The sequence below is a fragment of the Gadus morhua genome, chromosome 3, assembly GCF_902167405.1.
Source record: "Gadus morhua chromosome 3, gadMor3.0, whole genome shotgun sequence".
Taxonomy (NCBI): Eukaryota; Metazoa; Chordata; class Actinopteri; order Gadiformes; family Gadidae; genus Gadus; species Gadus morhua.
Window position 1 is genome coordinate 12,530,644 of NC_044050.1, and position 22,030 is coordinate 12,552,673.

At 45.2% G+C, this 22,030-nt stretch overlaps 1 protein-coding gene across 1 annotated transcript in view; it reads left to right on the forward strand.

The window, feature by feature from the left end:
- The window catches only part of grin2bb (glutamate receptor, ionotropic, N-methyl D-aspartate 2B, genome duplicate b), a gene marked incomplete at its 3' end in the record, with an annotated part of 81,764 nt that overhangs the window by 13,842 nt on the left and 45,892 nt on the right, over positions 1-22,030 (forward strand). The window contains 1 exon segment of the mRNA XM_030352816.1: positions 4,564-5,349. Within this exon segment, the coding sequence (XP_030208676.1) occupies positions 4,564-5,349 (786 nt within the window).

Genomic DNA, 22,030 nt, shown 5'->3' on the forward strand with positions numbered 1-22,030 from the left:
AAGGAGGGGTGGGCAGCTGAAAGGAGTCGTAGTTAAACAAATGTTGTTTCAGCCCGGCATCAGAGAGGGCTCAGTGCCGTCCGTTAACTTCTCGTGTCCGAGGTTTTTCCTTTTACTTAACATTAATGACGTTGATGGTTTTTAGGCACTTTGTTGACTTTTTATCACTTAAAGTCGCTGAGGGATGTGCAGACAGACCTCTCGCTTATGATGCTACAATGCTAACGATGCTACAAAACGATAATATTTCTGCATCCGGCAAGTCATGCACTAGGGCATGCAATCTCCTTGATGTTGCCCTGAGCCATTGAGCAGTTTTCATAGGAATGAATGGGCGCCATTTTTTAATCCGCTGTCCTTTCTTTAATAGGTCCATGGGCTTTATGTATCCTTATGCATCGTTGTGTAGTCAGAGTTAAACCAAATTCGAACAAGTCTGCAAATGTTTGAAATCTGCCAAACCTACAACCTAGACCTTAACTGTTATTAATTGAAAGTTATTTGATTGCAAATAAAGATGTCAAGTTTAGTTTGCACAGCATGCACAGTAACAATAACAATATTATGCTAATGTAGGTCTGTTAATCAAGCATTGCTGCGTAAATTAGACTTTCTTTGTCCTGATTTTGTTTTGTTTTAACAGAGTTTGATTTTTAATGTCGGATATATGACAAAAAGGTATATTCTCTATAAACACAGTCTGTGCAGTTTGCCGAGCGCACAACTAAGTGCACTATTTAAAGCCAACGAGAAGAGTTTTTTCATGTAGCAAGTGTTGATGTTCAGATAAAGGTAAATTGTGTATTATTGGGAGCAGTTATGCGCAGTCTATATCGTGTTTGTGTGTGTGTGTGTGTGTATGCATTTGTGTGTGCGTGCTTGTGTATGTGTGTGTGGTGTGTGTATTTCCATGTCCGTCAGGTTGTTGTGTGGGGGCATATTTCAATTGTTGCTATGGAAACCATGCACTGCTGTTACACAGAAATGTAGACCTGATTTGCTCTCTCTCTCTCTCTCTCTCTCTCTCTCTCTCTCTCTCTCTCTCGCTCTCTCTCGCTCTCTTTCTCTACCTATTTCTCCTCATGCTCCCTCCCTTTTTTCACCCATTTCTATTGCCCGGCCTTGACAGTATCTGTCTCTCCGGTTCATCGTACTATTCCTCTGTGATCTCTGTCTTTCATTCAGCTCCCGTTTACATTCACCCTGAGTATCGAGACCAAATGACAGTTATTCTTTTTCCTCTCTTTTTTTAGGCTTCTTTCATGTCTTCTACATCCTCCGCTTCCTTTCATCATCTTGTTTTAATCATGTTGTCTTTCAACTGTCCTTTATCCACCCATCCCCTCCCTGCTCACCATCTCTGTTCCTCTCTCTCTCTCTCTCTCTCTCTCTCTCTCTCTCTCTCTCTCTCTCTCTCTCTCTCTGTCTCTCTCTCTCTCTCTCTCTCTCTCTCTCTCTCTCTCTCTCTCTCTCTCTCTCTCTCTCTCTCTCTATCTCTCTCTGTCACTCTCTCTTTACTACAAATCTAAATTTTCTTTCTCCCGCCTTAACTATAGCTCTTCTTCCTCATCTGTCCTCCATCCTCTTCTTCCTCCTCCTCCGCCCCTGCTGCTCTTATCTTCCTCCCTTCCTCCTCCTCCTCCCATGCTGCTCGTATCTTCCTCCCTTCCTCCTCTTCTAGCCCCTGTGTCTTTCCTCCACCGTCCTCTTCCTCCTCTTCCTCCTCCTCCGCCCCTACTGCTCTTGACTTCCTCCCTTCATCCTCTTTCTCCTCTTCCTCCCCCTGTGTCTTTCCTCCTCCCCGCCCTCCTCCTCCTCCTCCTCCTCCTCCTCCTCCTCCTCCTCCCACACTGCTCTTATCTTCCTCCTCTGCCACCTGCTGTGTCTCCCCTCCTCCTCCCTCTTCCATCCTCCTTCCTCTTCCCTGCTCCTCCCTCTGCTGTTCTCGTGTTTCCCTCCCTTCCTCCCCGTTTATCTTCGCCCGGTCTATGCTTCCTCTCCTGGAAGTGTGACCTTACAATTAGAGCGTAGCACCTGCAATTAAACCTGACACACATCCCAAACATAATAGCACCTCTTTTGTGCAGTCCGTTGTAGACAACCCTTTCACATTTTCCCTCATGCCCATGTATATATAATATACCTACATATATGTTTTCTTTGCCGTCGTGCTGGGGCGGCAGGTGAGGTCGGTCATCGTAGTAGAATCAATTAGCCCATGGCCAGGGCTGGCTCCATCCTGGGGGGGGGGGGGGGGGGGGGGGGCGATTCAAACTGCAGAGCATCATGCACAATGACTCTCAACCTCTCCACCAAGGGCTGGTCACACACAGGAGTACCTGGAGCAGCAGACTGGTTCCACCACAGCACGCCACGCAAAATCCTGTATACCCTTATGGCAGTCGAACCGTGCAACTCACTCATGCAGAGGGAGGGCCGGCAGACACAGAGGGTGCTGAGGTGGATCCAGCCTCCGTTGCAACTCTTCTACTTTGTACTGCGACTGCACAATCATTTCCAGAGTAATATATATGTATATAATATATATGCATATATAGATGTCATCTTGATAATTGTTCAGATTCTCTCCTATCTATTGAAGGATCAAGATCCATTCTGTTATTAATTTATAGGATATATATATATACATATATATATACACAATATAGGAAGATCCAGTTGACCTTGAAATGTCAAACCTGAAGATGGTTTAATCCTTGCATTGTCGTGAAGCAAAGCTCCTCTCAACATGCCATAGGAATCCGTAGTATTGTGGACAGTTTTGTTGAATGCAGCTATATTTCTGATCTCTGAAAAAAAATATATTTAGTCATCAGTACAGCCGCCGACTAATTTGAATAAGTGCAAGGAGCTGTTCTTGTTAGGCAGTGCAATACTATGAGCCGTTTCTACACCCCCTGCTTCCCTAAGCCTGCTTTGAGCTGAGTTGTCCCTATCTTGTGAATATTAATGTGTCTGTTTTGACGGATGCTGTTTATAGGCCTTAACCACTAAAAACCTCTCTGTCAGGCAGAATGATCATCATGAAACTCACCTGCTGGCCTGCTATTTGTCCGAAAAGCCTTCAAAAACGACACATGATTGGCCAACTGTGCCTCATGGGAATGATTGCAATTTTTGTCGCAATGTGAATGAAGACAAATAGTTCCTGCTGAGCGATTTGCTTCTCCAGAGATTGAGAGGGAGATGGTCAGAGCTGGAAAGCAGCGAGACTCCAGGATTAGACGGGGGAGCCAACGCCGCTTTTGTCTGTGTGCCTCAACAAACCGTTTTTCTGTGCTCGATTGAAGGATCTATAGCTGATTCAGGGGGTGCTAAAATACACGTATTAATGCATACAAACACGCAAACGCGCACGCACATACAAAAATGTACACACACACACACACACACAAACACACACACACACACACACACACACACACACACACAGATACACACACACACACACAGTACATGCATGCATCAAGTAAAAAAGAAAGCTAATAGTATTTTCTCGACTCCCCATCTCTCTCTCTCTCCCTCTCTCTCTCTCTCTAGTAAATAATAGGCCTTCAGCTGACTTCAAAAAGCAGGAACGGAGGTTGGGGGGGGCGGGAGATGGAGAGAGCCACAACAGCGGGAGAACAGATAAGAGACAATAGAGAGAAAGAGAGTCACTGAGAGAGAGAGAGAGAGAGAGAGAGAGAGAGAGAGAGAGAGAGAGAGAGAGAGAGAGAGAGAGAGAGAGAGAGAGAGAGAGAGAGAGAGGCAGACAGACAGACAGAGAGCCAGAGAGAGAGAGAAAGGTGATAACAGCAGAAGGAGAGAGCAACATATACACAGGATTGCAAAACTGCCCCCCCCTCCCCACCTTGACACACACGCACGCACGCACGCACGCACGCACGCACGCACGCACGCACACACAGATGCTTCACTATCTCCTGCCTTCACTCTTCGATGTGTGCTACCTAGTTCTGTTTAGGAAGACAAGGAGCACAATTTCATGGAGCTGGCGTTGTAACCTGATGCTTCATGAAAGCACATGCTCTCAGAGTCGGGACTGAGAGCTATTTGGGTCAATGGACTAAAGTGTCCTGTCTTGCCTGTGTGTCCACACACATTTTTTTTGTTTACTTAAACTAAAACATGACTAAACATGACTCACAAATGCTTGTTTTCGTTTGGTTGTCTTTTTTTGTCGGTAATTTGAGGACCGTAAGAAAATGTTTTTATTGGGAGCTTTTCAAGGTCTTGGATATATGTACATCTTAAAAAGTGTGTTGTGTTTCTTAAACCGACTGCATTTCTGGATATGTGTATGTGTGTGTGTGTGTGTGTGTGTGTGTGTGTGTGTGTGTGTGTGTGTGTGTGTGTGTGTGTGTGTGTATCTGTGTGTGTGTGTGTGTGTGTGTGTGTGTGTTTGTGGTGTGTCTAAGCGTGTGTGCATGTGTGTGTGTGTGTGTGTGTGTGTGTGTGTGAGCATGCCTATGTGTGCGTGTTTGTAGGTGTGAGCATGTGTGTCCCTCCTTCTCATCCGTCTCCTCTCTCTCTCTGCAGGGACTGCGTTCACACTCCTCCACGATGCTTGTCAGCCTACGCCTCTCTCTCTCCCGTCTCCAGGACAGGCACTCCGTCTCCCCGTCCTCCTCCCTCCGCCCTCCTCCTCCTCCCACTCCTCCGCCCCCTCCTCCTCCTCCAGAAGAAGAAGAAGAAGACGAAGTACCCCATCCCCTCTGCAGCCTCCCCCGGCGGGCCCTGCCCTCCCTCTCCCTCTCCTTCTCCCTGCTCCTCCTCTCCCTGCTCCTGCTCCCCGTCTGCGACGCCCGCCGGGGCGCTGGAGCCCCACAAGGAGGGGGAGGCCCTGGGGGGGGCCCAGGAGGGCAGGGCACCCAGAGGGGCGGGGGTGGTGGTGGCGGTGGGGGGGGCGGCGGCGGCGGCGGCGGGGGTGGGACTCAGAGGGGCGCCCCCCACCCGCCTCACTACCCCCACGGCCCCGCCCCCGTGCCCCCCATCAACCCCAAGTTCATCAGCTCGCTGAGCATCGCCGTCCTGCTGGTGGGCAACTCCACTGAGGTGGCGCTGGGGGCGGGGCTGGACAAGGAGGACTTCCTGCACATCCCCTACCCCCCCAAGGTGGACGTGGTGACCATGAACGACACGGACCCCAAGAGCATCATCAACCGCATCTGCGGGCAGATGACGCGCAGCTCGCTGCAGGGCGTGGTGTTCGGGGACGACACCGACCAGGAGGCCATCGCCCAGATCCTGGACTTCATCTCGGCCCAGACGCACATCCCCATCCTGGGCATCCGGGGCGGCGCCTCCATGGTGATGGCGGCTAAGGTAAGAGAAGAACGACGCGCTACTTTCTGAGGGGCACGGAAGAGAAATGTTAGCAGCAGTAATAGTAAAAGTAGCAGCAGCGGCAGTAGAAGCGGTAGTATAGTAATAGTATAAGCTGCATCAACCGCAGCATTAGAAGGAGTACAAGTAGCAGTAGTAGTATAGTAGTAGTAGCAGCAGATAGAAGTCGCAGTAGCAACGTCGGTATAGTAGTAGTAGAAGTAGCAGCAGCAGCACTAGCAACAGAAGCATTAGCAGCAGTAGAAGTAGCAGCACTAGCACTAGAAGTAGCAGGAGCAGTATAGTAGTAGTAGAAGTAGCAGCACTAGCACTAGAAGTAGCAGGAGCAGTAAAGTAGTAGTAGAAGTAGCAGCACTAGCACTAGAAGTAGCAGGAGCAGTATAGTAGTAGTAGAAGTAGCAGCACTAGCACTAGAAGTAGCAGGAGCAGTAAAGTAGTAGTAGAAGTAGCAGCACTAGCATTTTTAGTAGCAGTATTACAGTACAGTATTAGTATAAGCAGCAGCAGCAGTAGCAGCATTAGAGCAGTGGTTGTAATAATAGTACTAGTAGCAGTAGTAGTATCTACCATTTACATTAATCATCCATAATATTCAGTCCTTTTTGTGAACTGCATGTCCCTGATAAAAGGTGTTAACCAGCTGAGCCAAATGAATATGTGGTTTCATCAAGAGGGGGACGCCTTTAGAAAGTAAAAGCCCAGATTCTTTGAGTTCTGCTCCACTAAGCCGAGTGAGTCACTCACTTGTGTTTCTCCTGAGCTTTCCCGATAAGATGAAGTGAATTACTTTTTATTTGAAACGTGGGAAACCTCTGCATGCATCATGCCCAATTGAGGCCTTTTGTGTCACATTACCAACACAAGAAAAGACGTCCAAACCGTCTCGTAGTCCCGTAGTATTTATTGATCCATCTTGTAGAAGGGCATGGGGTCTCCACACACAACCTCCACTTTCGTCCGGTCGGTTTTCCGAACCTCTCTTCGGGGCCACGCACACTCACACACACACTCGCCTGCCTGTCACTCCGACGCGGGCCCTCTGTTAATGGATTCCCCGCTGTGTGATCTGTGACACAGACATCATGCTGAGGCTCCGGCCGGTGAGGTCACTCTCTCTGTGTGCACACTAAACAAGTGGGGATGAATCAAATAAACGAACAGACGTGAAAAGCGGGCCCGAGAGTTGCTGAAGGGATTCGGCGTATAAAGGCGGTTAGTGGCAGGAGACTCTAGAAATAGCACAACGGAGGGGAACAATGCGCCGGAATAATAGGGTTTTAATAGGCTTAGCATTCAGATGGAGTAGATTACGGAGACGGCGAGGAGTGGAGGAGCAGGCGCCGCGCTATCTGTGCGACACGCTGCTGCACACATTAACAGCTTCGTAGCGGAGAGGAGATATATGGGTTTTAGGGGTTTTGTTTTTTTTATCGTGAAAAGGGGACTCATGTGCTTTAATCAAAGAGTGAACCGATTTAAGAGCGGCGCTGACGTCAAGTCTTATTATTAAACTGGTAGCTCCGGTGATTAGAGGTGTCACGACCAGTGCTAGTCGGGGCAGCAGGGAACTAAAGAGACCGGATCCACATGCAGACGAGAACCCGGGGGGGGGGGGGACACAAAGAGGGCTTTTAATAAGGGGGAGAAATTCATCAATCACAGGAGAACAACACCGACAAAGAGACATGATGGAGAAAACCAACCGACAACGGAACAAAGTAGTGGACATGCATGTAATGGGAGGGACTGATCAGGGAATGAGGTGTACGATTGTAAAGGACGCTCAGGTGATGGGAATGAAGTGCGGGCAGATGGGAGTGGCAGGATCTATGGAGTTAGGGGAACAGTCTAAGGACATCTGGTGGACTGGGGGAGAAGGAAAACTGAATTAAAGAATCAGCCTATGACACAAAGCCAGAATCTGTCAACCACGGATATAGGGATAGGCAATGAGTTTGGAGAGCTCCACTATTTACTGTGTACGGGATTGTTGGATCACATCTCTAACCATTCATTTCTTTAACCAAACATAAATATATCTCGTTCATAAAGATAAAAAACCCTGCAAATTCTGATAGACCCATAGATTGAACTGAGGAATGAAACAAATGAACAGGAGAAGGAAGAATGAATAGATCAATGTTGGGAGATTGAGCGTTTCTTGAGCGCAGCTCTCTAACCACCTTTTGGCCTCAACCTTTTCTGCCCTCCAACAGTTTTCATAGAATTAGGAGGAAATGTTTCCCTCTCAAGAGCAGCGTTTAAAACGGGTGTTGAAGTAGTGCAAAAAGATCTGACGAGTGAGCGAGAGAGAGCGTAAGGGAGAGAGTCAAAGACTCCCAGGGTAGCGGGAGTAGGAGAGAGAGAGAAAGACAGATAAAGACGGAGAGGGAGAGAGAGAGAGAGAGAGAGAGAGAGAGAGAGAGAGAGAGAGAGAGAGAGATCGGGAGAGAGAGAGATCGGGGGAGCGAGTAAGAGGGAGAAAGAGAGAGAAAGACAGAGAGAGAGAGGGGAAACAAAGCGCTCCTCTCCAGCAGATAGAGATGTGGGTGTGAGGCAAGGGGGAACATGTAATTAGCACATTTTAAGAAGTGACACAGAGGCTGGGAGTCTTGGAAGATGCCGGCCGTAGGAGGGAGGGTGAGGGGTGCTAGCGATGACGTGAAGCCCGTGGAAGGAGGAACATAGGGAGAGGGAAGAATAAAGTCCTCTCTACTTCATGGCAGAACACGGCACATTTCTTCCATAACGTGGCAAGGACTCATCCCGTTAATTCACCTTGGCCCTGTGATGTTTTTGTCGTTGTTTTTGTTGTCATTTTAGCGTACACATTCATATATACACACAAATGGGCTAGCATACATGCGGCAAGCACAGACAGACACACACACACACACACAATGACACACACAGACACACGCACACACACATACACACACACACACACACACACACACACACACACACACACATACATACACATACCAAACACACACTGAAGAAAAACACAACTCAAAGGGTAAAGGCTGAGAGCGGCAGATACGGTTGGCATGGAAACCGCTGGCTTATACATTTCTCTCTATATATAAAGAGAGAGAGAGGCTGAGAGTGCAAGAGAAAAAGAGAGAGATATAGAGAGAGAGAGAAAGAGAGAGAGAGAGAGAGAGAGAGAGAGAGAGAGAGAGAGAGAGAGAGAGAGAGAGAGAGAGAGAGAGAGGGGGAGAGGGAGAGAGAGAGAGAGAGAGAGAGAGAGAGACGGAGAGAGAGAGAGGAGAGAGAGAGAGGATCGGGGATTGGGAATATTTTGTGAAGCCTGAACAAAATGAAAGAAAGAAGGAAGGTAATGTGAGGGACCAAAAGGGAGAAAAATAAAAAATAAACAGCGGTTGTATTGTATTTTTTATTTTATACAAATAATAAGAATGAGCTATTTTTCAGCGGTGAATACTCAAGAGTGGAGAAGCCTATTCACACCACTGAGACCCGCTGGTGTCTGGGCGGTTAATCCGTGGTGTGAGTGTGGAGATACTTGCAGAGCAGGTCACCGATGGGCCAACGAGAGACCCGGCCTTGGACAGGATAAAGCAGGCAGCGCTGCGTTATCCCCCCTATGCCTCGGGCTGCGGTCTTCAGATTTGAATCCGGGTATCATCTGCAGGTCGTCACCGTGAACACAGAGCTAAGCCTACACATGTTCAAACAAGTTCAGACGGACAGACGGACACATGGGATGTTTTGATCGTATTTTTCCGATAAAAATAAGAAAAGTGATGTGGTCAGTGGATTGCTACCTGACGTCGGGAGGGGGAGAGAGAGTGAGAGAGAAAGGCAAAGAGAGAGAGAGAGAGAGAGAGAGAGAGAGAGAGAGAGAGAGAGAGAGAGAGAGAGAGAGAGAGAGGGAGAGAGAGGGGGGGGGGGGGGGGGAGAGAAACCGTGTGTGTGTATGAGAGAAGGAAGATGAACCTACAGAGTAGTGAGGATGACTTGTGTGTCTAGGTAAAAGTTTGAGTTATGTGTCAGTCGGCTTTTGCTGTATGAGTGGAGTCGTGTATGTTGACTCCACACACTGAGCCCTGGGACTGAGCGAGCGCAGGCTAACTGTAGATCGGCCATATAGTGTGTATCAGCCCAGTTCCCTCCAGATTCCTCCATCCATTCCCTATCCATCCTACATCATTATGAAATCCATGTGGTCCCAGTTCACTTCCATAGCCTGATGGTTTCCAATGCCTGCCCGGCCCAGGATCATTCTGTCACCAGCCAATGGTGACAAGCAAACAACATCCAATTTACTCGGCACTCTTCCAGAAGAGTGCAATGCGTCGCTGGTAATATATATACCGATGAAGCATTGAGTGTGTGTGTGTGTGTGTGTGTGTGTGTGTGTGTGTGTGTGTGTGTGTGTGTGTGTGTGTGTGTGTGTGTGTGTGTGTGTGTGTGTGTGTGTGTGTGTGTGTGTGTGTGTGTGTGTGTGTGTTAGCCATCTAGTGCTGCTGGCTTCATGTCTCCACCCAGCCTCCCATAATAATAACTCAGTGAGCTAGTGACAGGTGCAGGTACACACTGTTGTCATTCAGCCATTCATTCACAGTGGGCCGTGTGTGTGTACAGGCAGACAGGAGGCTGGAGCTGGCCTCTGCCCTCTACAGATTAATGAGACCCTCCACATGCATTGTTGGGAATTACTCTATTTGTGTGTGTGTGTATATATATACTCTCTCTCACTCTCTCTCTCTCTCTCTCTCTCTCTCTCTCTCTCTCTCTCTCTCTCTCTCTCTCTCCGTCTCTCTCTCTCAGCCTTCATAGTTCTCTGTTCACTTGTTTTTGTGTCTATATTTATATTGGTCTGTGTGTGTGTTTGTGTGTGTGTGTGTGTGTGTGTGTGTGTGTGTGTGTGTGTGTGTGTGTGTGTGTGTGTGTGTATGTGTGTGTGTGTGTGTGTGTGTGGAGGATCTCCAACCGTTTTTTTCTTTTTGGCCATCCCCTCACGGAGCCCCCCTCACCCCCTCTCTGCTAGACGTGGCCCCCGGTCTCACCGGGTCTAACGGGCTCCGCCGGCTGGGACCCAGACTTCCTTTACCCCTCCTGCTCCTCCTCAACACACAGATCCCCTCTCCTCGGGCGAGGGGGATCACACACTCTAGCTAATTGGCCCGCTGTGAAACGGTGTGGACCGATCCCGCTGAGTGGTAGCGGTGGTGATTCTGCCGGAGCGTTGATCCCAGCCGGTCTCTGTCCCACTTCTTCCCCCCAAGAGCGACGTCAGAGAACAGAGGGATGAAAACCACGTATACACACAAACCTGAATTTGAGTGTAAGAAACATTCTCATATATGTGCTATGGTTACCAGATGCATTTGTTGCATTGGTTGATTGACGCCCCCGTTTTCCCAGGCATAGAAACTAGATTTGACCTCTATTGAATTCAGTGGTTAAACAGAGAAAGAGAGATATACAGATAGCCAGAGAGAGAGAGAGAGAGAGAGAGAGAGAGAGAGAGAGAGAGAGAGAGAGAGAGAGAGAGAGAGAGAGAGAGAGAGAGAGAGAGAGAGAGAGAGAGAGAGAGAGAGACAGAGAGAGAGAGAGAGAGAGAGAGAGAGAGAGAGAGAGAGAGAGAGAGAGAAAGTCAACTTGTGGTGTCATTATGATAATCGTGGTCAGTTCAGTCATGGTTTGTACACATGAAGGATTCTGTCCCAAAGCTAAACTCAGCCGAGCTCTGACTAATGTATGATGTCATGGAGACACGAAAGCCCCCAGCACCAGCTCTGTGCCGTGCTGACTTTGTGCAGACTATACGTCAGCAGCAGCCAGCAGGGTAAGCAAGCAGGTGTGTCAACATACAGCACTGTCTTTATCCATATATTCAAAATGGCACCAGTGTTAGGTGTTTGCTGCTGTAAGCAGTTTAGCTACAAGCTAATGTTAATATAAGCTGGATGTTCTTTATTGTATCCCAAAAACGGCATGTTTCCCATCTAGAGGATGGATGGCAGCTTGGAGTGGGCCTTTGTCATATACAGGTAATGGGTTAACCTAGTGATTGTTGGTGCTTTGCCCTTGGTTTTGTGAACATTCTTAGTATACCGACAGGGATATATTGTTTAAACTTTTTCTGACAAATGTGCTTATTCTAAGTCGCTTTCAATGAAAGAGTCTTAAAGTCTAAAGTCTGTAAAAAAATTCCCTAAATGTAAATTTAAATGTCGGTTTTTATCTCACCAAGGCGTGGTTAGAAGAAGCTGTGTTTACGTGCACACCCGGTTGCAATGAATTGTTTTGTGGTCATTGATAGAGGTTGAAAAATGAGCTACACAAATTGTTCTGTGTAATCATAAGATGATGTATGAGTAGGGAAAGAGTTGCAGACCTTGGTTGAAAAAGATCCCTCATGGATGATCTACTGAGATAATGGCTCCCATGCCACCTTGTTCTCAGAGGACTGTATTGTTAAAAATGCATTCTGTTATTAGTGTGCCAACCACAAAGTGTGATGGCAACCTATTGTAATTGTTAGTGTTTCTATTATTATTATTATTATTCCACCACCTTTGACTTAGACATCCTAAACCACTCGCACACTTTTTATGAAACTAACAACAGCTGTAGAGGCTGACTCAAGATTAACAGAGAGCAAATATTACACTGATTGGCCCAAAGGTAGCGCTATAGCAACGGTACAAAAATGCAATTTTTGAACAAACATATCTCATAACCGCTTTAACTTAGAGTCATGAAATGTTGTTCACACATGCATATCCTCATGGTGAACAAATATGCCTCAAGAACCTATGGCTTTATTTAGATGAATTTACGACTATCTTGAACTTTGATAAAAACACTAAATTCCTTAAGGATCCTAGATTTTTTCATTTACAAAAATCCTTCAGCACATATCATCTTTAGACCAATTTCTTCAATCGGACATAAAGCAAAGTCTGTACAATTAAGATTAAAGCACCCAGGAGCTTTAATTTACTTCTAAAAAGGGTGTGGTTTAAAACGCGTAAGGACGTAAATGCTTATATCAACATCAAAATTGTCTCCTATGATCTTAAATCCAATTCAAAAGTTGTTCAGAATAAAATTCTGAACAAGATTAAGTCCACATATTTTCTATTAGGGCGTGGCATCGAAATGGGCGTGGCCTGTGACTAAAATCACCACAGTTCATAGAAGTAATGTTCGGTCTAAGCGGGACTAACTTAAGCCTGCCACACACATAAAGATAATCGGGCTGATTTTGCCCCGATTTTCCCCCTTCCGATCACGGACAGACATCGCCCGATTATCTTAAGCTCTTAAGATTATTTTATAAGATTCTCTTGTAGTGTGTGGTGTGTTAAGAGTGAAATTCGGCCGACAATCGGCTCCGAAATCAGTCGGCGCCGATAATCGTAAGTATTAAACATGTTCAATATTTAAGATTATCGGCGGAGAACGTTATGGTGTCAAACGTCTTGTGTGGGGGGGAAGCCGACAATCGGGAGTCTCCAACGTGACGTAATATTGAATTTAACCAATAAAGAGCGAGCTGACTGAACACGGAATTATAACGAGCTATCTCCATGGCTACGATATCCCTGAATACCACCAATATGGCGAAGACAGTTAAAGTTAAGGGATTTTTCAGTTAGGATTAATCCCAAAACCACCATCATGCAGTCGGTATCCAGCTGGTCCTCCATGAGTTTACACCGGTTTACACTCGCTCTTCTTCACTTCTTCTTGTAGTTAGTTCAATGACTATTTTTGGTGTGACTGCCCCCACAGGTCAGTCAGAGTACTACGTCAGATCACGTTTGTTCACGCGAGATTTCTTGCTTGAGGGACAAGATTCTAGTGCGTCTGAAGACAAATCTTTATGTGTGTGGTGTGCTGTGTTTGGAATATCGCAGGACACCACACACAATACGATCAAAACTGTTAATGTAATGTTTATGTGTGGGGTCTCTCACAGATAAAAAATCGGTTGAGATTTATAAAATCTTTATGTGTGTGGCAGGCTTTAGTGGCTGTTGGGGACGAAAGTTCCAACAAAACAACATGGCCGCCAGAGGCTCGAAACCATCCAAATTTAACTTTTAGCCAATATGCAAGGTTAACTTAAACCAATCATTATCACCTTGGTGTATTCAATGGCACATGGGTCAAGATGGACCCCTCCAAATGTAATCAATATCGGGCTATCGGGAGCGGTAAAACAATTAACTGAAAATGCAGACTTTGGAAGGACATGTTTTCTGACCCCTTTCACCTAGTCATGAAATCCTGTAGACATTTAGCCAAGAACCTGTAACAAAATGGTGGCTGGACGTCCAAATTAGCCCAATCAATGTTAGGTGAAAAAAGGCGGGGTTAACTTAAGTCAATCATCAACAAACTTGGTGTAATAAAATAAGCATAGGTCAAGTTTAACCTGGCTAAATTCCATCAAAATAAGACGATAGGGGGCGCTAAAGTTTCAATCCATTGAAAACTTTAAAGACTCAGAAATCCTCAGCCTTTTGACATAAGGTCATGAACATTTGTTTGTCCATCACCAGATCCAAGCTGAGTCTATTCCAGTGTTGTCAAGCGTATTAATGGTCTTCGTCAGGGTCTTTATTGTCTGCGTTGTGGCCTAAATGGTCTATCAGGGTCTTCATGGCCTGCGTCAGGGTTTTAATGGCCTGTCAGGGTCTTAATGGTCTGACAGGGTCTCCTTGGTCGGCTTTAGGCTAGGCACCCGTAAAATGCTGCTTGCAGCTTTAATTCACTCTTATATTTGTCAAACGATGTGATTTTCGTCATATTAGATAAATTTCTGATTCGGCACTCTGTCCATGAACTCAGTCCATAGTGTTCAGCCACTCATTGGCTAGGACACGGCTGCATGACAGCACGAACAGGGCTCAGTTTTTAATGCACCAACAGAAATCTACCTGACAACAGTTAATGTCTGCCATTAAAAATGTACTCCTCCCAGAGCCGGCCCTGTACACCTGGAGGTTCTAAGCCGGATAATTTTAGGGCCCTGCTTTGCGGTTGATAAAATAGTTTTGCCACAGAGAACAATCAACTACATTCATAACCCTTACGATTTTTATCCATACCTCTTTGAACATGATTAGTCGCAATTATTTTACTACTTATTAAGTATACTCACTGAAACAGCCAAAGTAAAGCTTACACACTTACCACATTTCTACTTTTACTTTACTGTCTGAATGCCTTGTACATTTTAAAACAGCAAAAACTGTTTTGTCCACTAGGCGGCTTGCAACCGTTAGTATTAAAACATCTTCAATAAAGTTGCTTTTTAAAGGGTTAGGCTTATAAGTTAGTCTATAGTGACAAAATACCCGGTCAGCATCTTGCAAGTAAGATGAGTTAATATGATATAGCGTAATAATGACAAAAAATAACTTCCATTAAATAAATAAACGTCCGTAGCCGCTGCGTTGGCCTATTATTATTATTTAACTTAAAATTACGTTGCATTTGTCTCTTTTCGTCGTCATCCTTTTTTCTGCACCTGATGGATGGACTAATTTAATTTATTTTTATTTTAATCACCACCGTTGAAATAATACAAAAAAGGGAAGGGGGAACCCGGAAGAGAGCCACCCTTCTCTTAACACGCATGAATCACACATAAAGAACACACCCTTGTTTATTTGTCCTTCTTCATCTGACATTTTGGATTCAAAGATTGTAACTATAACTATACAATACAATATTGAGGCAAAATATGACATTTTTAAACCTTAATTTCTTAACATTCTGTTGTGATTTTCTGTACCCTCCCTCGCTTTTACACTTGACCTATTGCGATAGCTTTAAAATACACAAACCAAACCCATCACTTTAACAGTTGAAAAAAACACTTCCTCTCTCTCTCTCTCACTCTGTCTCTCTCTCAGAGACAGAGGTTTGAATCTGGAATATCACAGAGGAATTGCACTCCTGTTGCAACAGGTTTTCCAAAGGGCTTTTGGAAGTATTGCTTGCCTCATCCTCATGCCATCCTCCTCCTCCTCCTCCTCCTCCTCCTCCTCCTCCTCCTCCTCCTCCTCCTCCTCCCCCCTCTTCCTCCTCCCCCAGCTCCATACACACACACACACACACACCCACACACACACACACACACACACACACACACACACACACACACACACACACACACACACACACACACACACACACACACACACACACACACACACACAAACACGCACACATTCTTCTCTCTCCTCTCCCCAGCAGTCATCCGCTCCCCGGTCCGTCTGTGCGTTGGGTTTATGGGATATCAAAACCAACTTAAGTTGTTAGAGGAGAGAGATACTGGGCCAGCTGGGGAGCTCTCGCTGAATCTTGCCTTCTGCGTGTGACGCCGCCGCCATAGTCCAAACCAATCAATAGCTGTGTTTGCATTGCGCGACTCCACCAAAGCCGCCTGCTGTTGGCCTTCGTGTCCCTTACCTGCTGTCGTGTCTCTTTCAGAGCAATCAATGCGGGTGATCTGTTTGACAGACACGCACACCGGCATTTGGCTTGTTGGGTTTCGATAGAGTTAACAAAATAACCAGCATCGTGATCATTGTCCGATTACCGGCGATTAATTACTCGTTCTTTTTTCTGATTGTTTTTGACTGTAACATGTATCGGATATTGCTGGTTTGATCGTGAGCACAATGCAAGGCATGCCAAAGCAAGGTTGGATTCTATCACACACCTGACTCTGATTAAAATTGATGTAGCATCCAGGCAGACCTCAGTTATTCCAACTGCGTGCATCCAATTATCTTCGTTTATGCGCGTCGCCATCTTAGTTTAACTCGTCGCCTCATTTCGTTTAACCCAAAAAAAAAAAATGGCATTAATCTCCCGCCCATCTAGGTTACGTACACTGAATTAGCAACATTAGCTAAGTGTCACTCAAGAGGCTGCGCCCTAATTATTCATACATTTTTACCTCCAATAAAATAAAAACTAGCCTCCTAAAAAAATAATAAACCCCCCTCAGTGTTGTCATGGAGATATGTATATACGACAGAGTATTAGAGCCACACAATATTTTTTATATTTTTGCCGTGACGAGATTAAAGTCGACACGTCGACTAGTAAATGAACACGTCTGTTCAGGTCCTCCTCCTGAACAGACGAATTTTTCCGCACAACCTTTTCAGCGTCCTTACACTAATCAACACACTGTGGCTCTGCGCTAAAACAGCGAGGATCTCTTTATTGTTAAACCCGATTCTGAAATACAATTTTACCAAATTATCCACACAAGCCTTGGATTCAGTGCAGGCCCTGTGGAGCGGTTGCTACCTCTCCCATCTAATTTCAACTGTATCCTCGACATTTCGAGTTTAATGTCGACTTTAAAGTCGACAAATCGAGATTGAAATCGACATAATATTTCAGTTTTATTCTCGACATTTCGAGTTTAATGTCGACATGTTGACTTTAAAGTAGACGTGTCGGACGGAGTATTAGGGTCACACATGAAGAAAAAAAATATTTTTGCAGTAACGAGATTAAAGTCGACACGTCGACTTTAAAGTCAACATGTCGACATTAAACTCGAAATGTCGAGAATAAAGTTGAAACATTTTGTTGAATTTAATCTCGATTTGTCCACTTTAAAATCGACATTAAACTCAAAATGTCGAGAATACAGTTGAAATTAGTTGGGAGAGATAGCAACCGCTCAACAGGGCCTGCACTGAATCCTATGGAGGAGTATTAGGGCCACACATGAAGAAAAAAAATATTTTTGTCGTGACGAGATTAAAGTCGACACGTCGACTTTAACTCTAATCTCGACATGTCGAGATGAAACTCAAAATGTCGAGAATAAAGTTGAAATATTATGTCGACTTTAATCTCGATTTGTCTACTTTAATGTCGGCATTAAACTCGAAATGTCGAGGATACAGTTGAAATTAGTTGGGAGAGATAGCAAGCGCTCCACAGGGCCTGCACTGAATCCAATGGCTTGTGTGGATCATTTGGTAAAATTGTATTTCAGAATTGGGTTTAACAATAAAGAGATCCTCGCTGTTTTAGCGCAGAGCCACAGTGTGGTGATTAGTGTAAGGACGCTAAAAAGGTTGTGCGGAAAAATTTGTCGGTTCAGGAGGAGGACCTGAACAGACGTGTGGCCCTAATACTCTGTCGTAGATATGAACTAAACATATTCACTAGAATGTTTTTTTGGACCAGGCTGTAAATAGGTTTATTAAGACTGTGAAAACGGCCTGTTTAACATGTGAGTCAACGAAGAATTGCTCCCTTTTGGTACCACCTCGTAGTGGCCACCCGATGCTACTGCAACGCTTGTCACTTCTGCATTGGATGCTGGTATATCTCACCGTGGTTGGGGCTTGCTCACGACGCAAAGCATACTTGGCAGGGACAGGGGATTGCGATCCAGATGCTGTTGGTGTGGGTTAGTGTTTTAGTTAGTGTGTGTGTGTGTGTGTGTGTGTGTGTGTGTGTGTGTGTGTGTGTGTGTGTGTGTGTGTGTGTGTGTGTGCAGTGTTGCAGCTGCTGTCAGCTGATACGTGTGTTCAAACCAAATGATAATTAGTCCAACTGGATGCCAAATCTTAAATGTTTACTCAATAATCTTGCTGCTATGATATTAATTGGTGGCACCTTGAAAGAACATGATGGCATGGAAATAAAGTGGCTACCGGCTACATGTATGTATTAAGTGATCCTCACTCCCTGGGTACCCTTCAAGACAATGATCACCCTTGAAAAGCTGGTCGCTGATGAAGTGTTCTGTTTTGGCAACATTTGTGTGCCAGGTCAAAGACACCAGCAGTGCGCTTCAAAACAAACGGAAACAGGATCCCTCTCCTGGTGCCAGCCGGCAGGCCTGAAGTCGTGGCACCACGGCAAAACATTTGACTGATTCCCTGGCAGCGAGCAATATCGCGTCGCTTCGCCGACTGTTTCAACAAACAGAATTGCCCCGCGGCAGCCAGCGTTTGTCTTTATATGTGTGCACATTGAATCGGTCACAGCTGCGAAATTTCCATCTCTGCTAGAGGCAACGCTGCTCATTTATAAGCATGGAAAAGATTTGCCTGTCTGTTGACGTTAGTTGCCCGGCCCCCAAGAAGCCCAAACAGGGCTCAGAGCGGGGCAAGGACCGGGCCGTGGTCTCGCGGATGATGACACCAGTGCCAGAGTGTGGCGCTTTTTAACCATTTACAGATATAGACCAGAGGACGGACGGAAAGAGTTGAAAGCGACTATAAGGAGCAGAGAGACTCGCCGGTCTCTTTAATGCAGTGCTTTTGCATGGTTTTGCGTCAGGTTTTTAAATATGGACGGCAGAGGAGGACTGTTTAATCCCATGGAGGCTGAGAGGTGGAGAACACTCTTATTGTGTGGAGCAGAGGGAGGGAGAGACAAGGGGATGGAGAGAGAAGGGGGGAGGGCGAGAGAGAGAGAGACGGAGACAGAGACGCGTAGAGAGAGACAGGAACAGAGAGAGATAGGGAGCGAGAGAAAGAGAGATGGGGAGAGTGACAGATAGAGAGAGAGACAGAGACACAGAGAGAGAGAGAAAGAGGGAGAGAGAGAGAGAGAGAGAGAGAGAGAGAGAGAGAGAGAGAGAGAGAGAGAGAGAGAGAGAGAGAGAGAGAGAGAAGCTGTCCATGTTCCAATATGAGAGGTTTGATATTGATATTTAATGGATGTTGATTTTCCACCTCGACTTTTATATTGAGCATCAATACATCAATTCCATTGAAAAGGCAAATAGTGCCACTTCATGAACAGAATGCCTCCCTCTGTACTCTGCCATGTGTGCTCTGAGGGGCCTCCTTCATATTCAAATGTTTTGTGTATCTCTGCTGCCGGCCAGTGACCACCTCAAACACAAACTGGAACGCTAACCAAAGTACCGCACAATACTTTAGAGTTGTTTGCCAATCCTCCTGAGAAAAGCATGAAAGGAATATTGATACGGAGTCGGCTCCATAAATGTGTTGAACAGCAACACTAACCATGTGATATAGATGTTACTGAGACATTTAAATGCACCGCTGAACAGTGTTTGGTTCATCAAAGCCTTACTGAAAACACAGGGGTTTGGCTCATCAAAAAACAAAAAAAATGCAAAACGGTACCCCTGTTTCCTGCACGACCCATCAGAATGCAGCATACGGTCGTCTTCAATCTACGCGTTTAAGTCTGAACCGGCGAGAGGGCCGTGTGCTTGTCTCCGAGCAACCATGTGGATATAGGCGCAGAAGTTGGATCTGGGCTTAACGTAACGCATGTATTTTGGTACTTATCTATTGCGTTCAACGTCTCTACATTGTTCTAGTGTTGAGTAGGGGGGGGGGGGGGGGAGGGAGTATGGCTCTTACTCTGTTCTGATCTAGCAACATACTTCTCTGTTGCTTTTTTTCTTTACTTGGCATTAAAGCGAGCCAACGTCTCCCCCTTCCCCCCCTACGTTTATGGAGCTCCCAGCTATTCTCACCGAATCAATGGCAAGGGCTCCTGTAAAACACTGTTTTCAAAAATCAACTTGTTAGATAATAAAGAAAAAAGTACTGCAGAAAAATGAGTAGAAGCTAGGGGGTGATATGGACTTTTCACTATCTCAATTCTTATCGGGAATTTCGCACACATAGTTATTTATAGATAAAGATGTTGGTAGAATGGTCATCTGGTGCACATTTTAACTGATTTGATACATGAAGTTTACATTTCCTCCTAATTTTGCCGTTGTGTCATTAAACGCCAGAAACTGTCGTAAACATGACAATGATATGATTATATTGTCACAAATAGGAGATACATCTATGAAATTTGCAACCTGTTGAACTAAAATACGACCTAATAGTCCGATGAGAGAGTCAATATCCCAGCATTCATTTCTGGATTCAAGCGAGGAGCGGCAAGCAGCAGAGCAGACCAACAATGGCACTGTTTTATACATTTTCGTACGCTATATCACTACATTTTTTTGGGAAAGAAATCAACATCAAAAGTGTCCCTCAAGGTTTGTGAAGTGGATAAGCTCTGTGAGCGCTGCAGGGCAGGTGGTGGTGTTTTTCCTACGGCCGTTTTTGTCTCAGCGAACCCTACTGTGTCGCACTGGTTTGTGTTTCCACTATTTTTCTCCTCAACGGCCTGACTCATCACTCTGAAGTGTCCCATAGCCCCTCAGTATATGCCTGACCAGACACTGACAGACATTTTTCTCATTGGTTATTGCAAACCTTGAAAAAAAGCTTGATTTGTGATTTCTGTGGAGCAGTATCCAGCAGTGACAAATACTTTAATCTTGCGCTTTTTGGAAGCTTTTCAACCTTGATTTACCTTTCTAAATAGATGCAATTTCTAATATGTTGTACTTGGACAAGATTGCTTATAAAATATTTGCTTGTGATCTTCAGAAATTCTAACGACACGCACGTCCCAACATTGACATGTAGTTGCAAAGCAACTGGGTAAGGACTAGTTCTTAGTATTTTACCCAGTGGCAAAATTCCCCTTACATTCCAAGGTCCCGGGCGTGTCTGGTGTGAAGCCAGGACATTGGGCAACATTTCACACTATTAGATATTCCACAAGTTTTTTCCTTATATCAAGGACATCGTGTGGCACTCAGTAATATTAGTGAAACATTGTCTAATGCGTAAACAGGACTAATGTGAAATAAATTGACTCTCGATGAGCTGTTGAAATCGGGAAGCAAAAAAGGGAGAACATTGCGGATATCATTGTTTGTCGCCGTCTGTCTGAAACCACCCAAATATAATAAAGGCGTCTTAATCGAATCAATCCGATTTTATGGTAGGCTATAATATTAAACTAAATAGGCAATAAAAGTGTGAGTGTTGTTTTGTCATCGACACAGGACAAGCGCTTCATCAGTTAAAGTCACACCTTCAAGTGGGAAGCGGGGTTGTAATGGGAATGCAAGGCTGCTGCTCCGTACCGGGCCGGGCCAGTAGAGTGGACACCACTAGCTAGCCAGTCGGCCAGTAAAGCTAAACAATGTCATCAATTAAACAACAGAAGCAGTATGTAAGGGGACTGCCGTTCATTTTTATTATAACTAGACATTACATTTTTAGTGTACAGACGAGGAGTAATCAGCTGAGCTTCAATTGTTTTGGGTAATAAAGCCTGTTTCTATTTTGGAGGACTGCAGGCGGTCTCTGTGCTGTGTGCAAAATCAGCAAGAACGCAGCGTCTCAAACTGTCAACAGCGTTTTGTGTGCCCGGGATTTTGCAAATGCATTCTTCGAGTTACAACTATAGCATGTTCGGTTTTTCCCCAAGAACACTAGTGCGTTCTATTCATTCTTGGTATCTGAAAGGCCCATGTATCTTTCACAAGTTTGCTCGTTTATCTTGTTGAATTCATGGAACCTTATTGATGGCCCAACCTTCGTTTACAAAAGTGTAAATGTAACACAAAACACAGAAAAAATAATGTGACGAAACCTACCAATGAATGTGTTCCCTTCAAACTCAAAGTGCTACGTAAGTATATTATGAGTATTATTCATATAGAAACAAAAATATAGATTGTTCCTACAACATCAGTATTTAGTGTGTCCTTGAATGTGTACAGTATTCACTCAACAGCCTACCATTCCTGTTTACAATTATTCATTCCAATAAGGAAGCA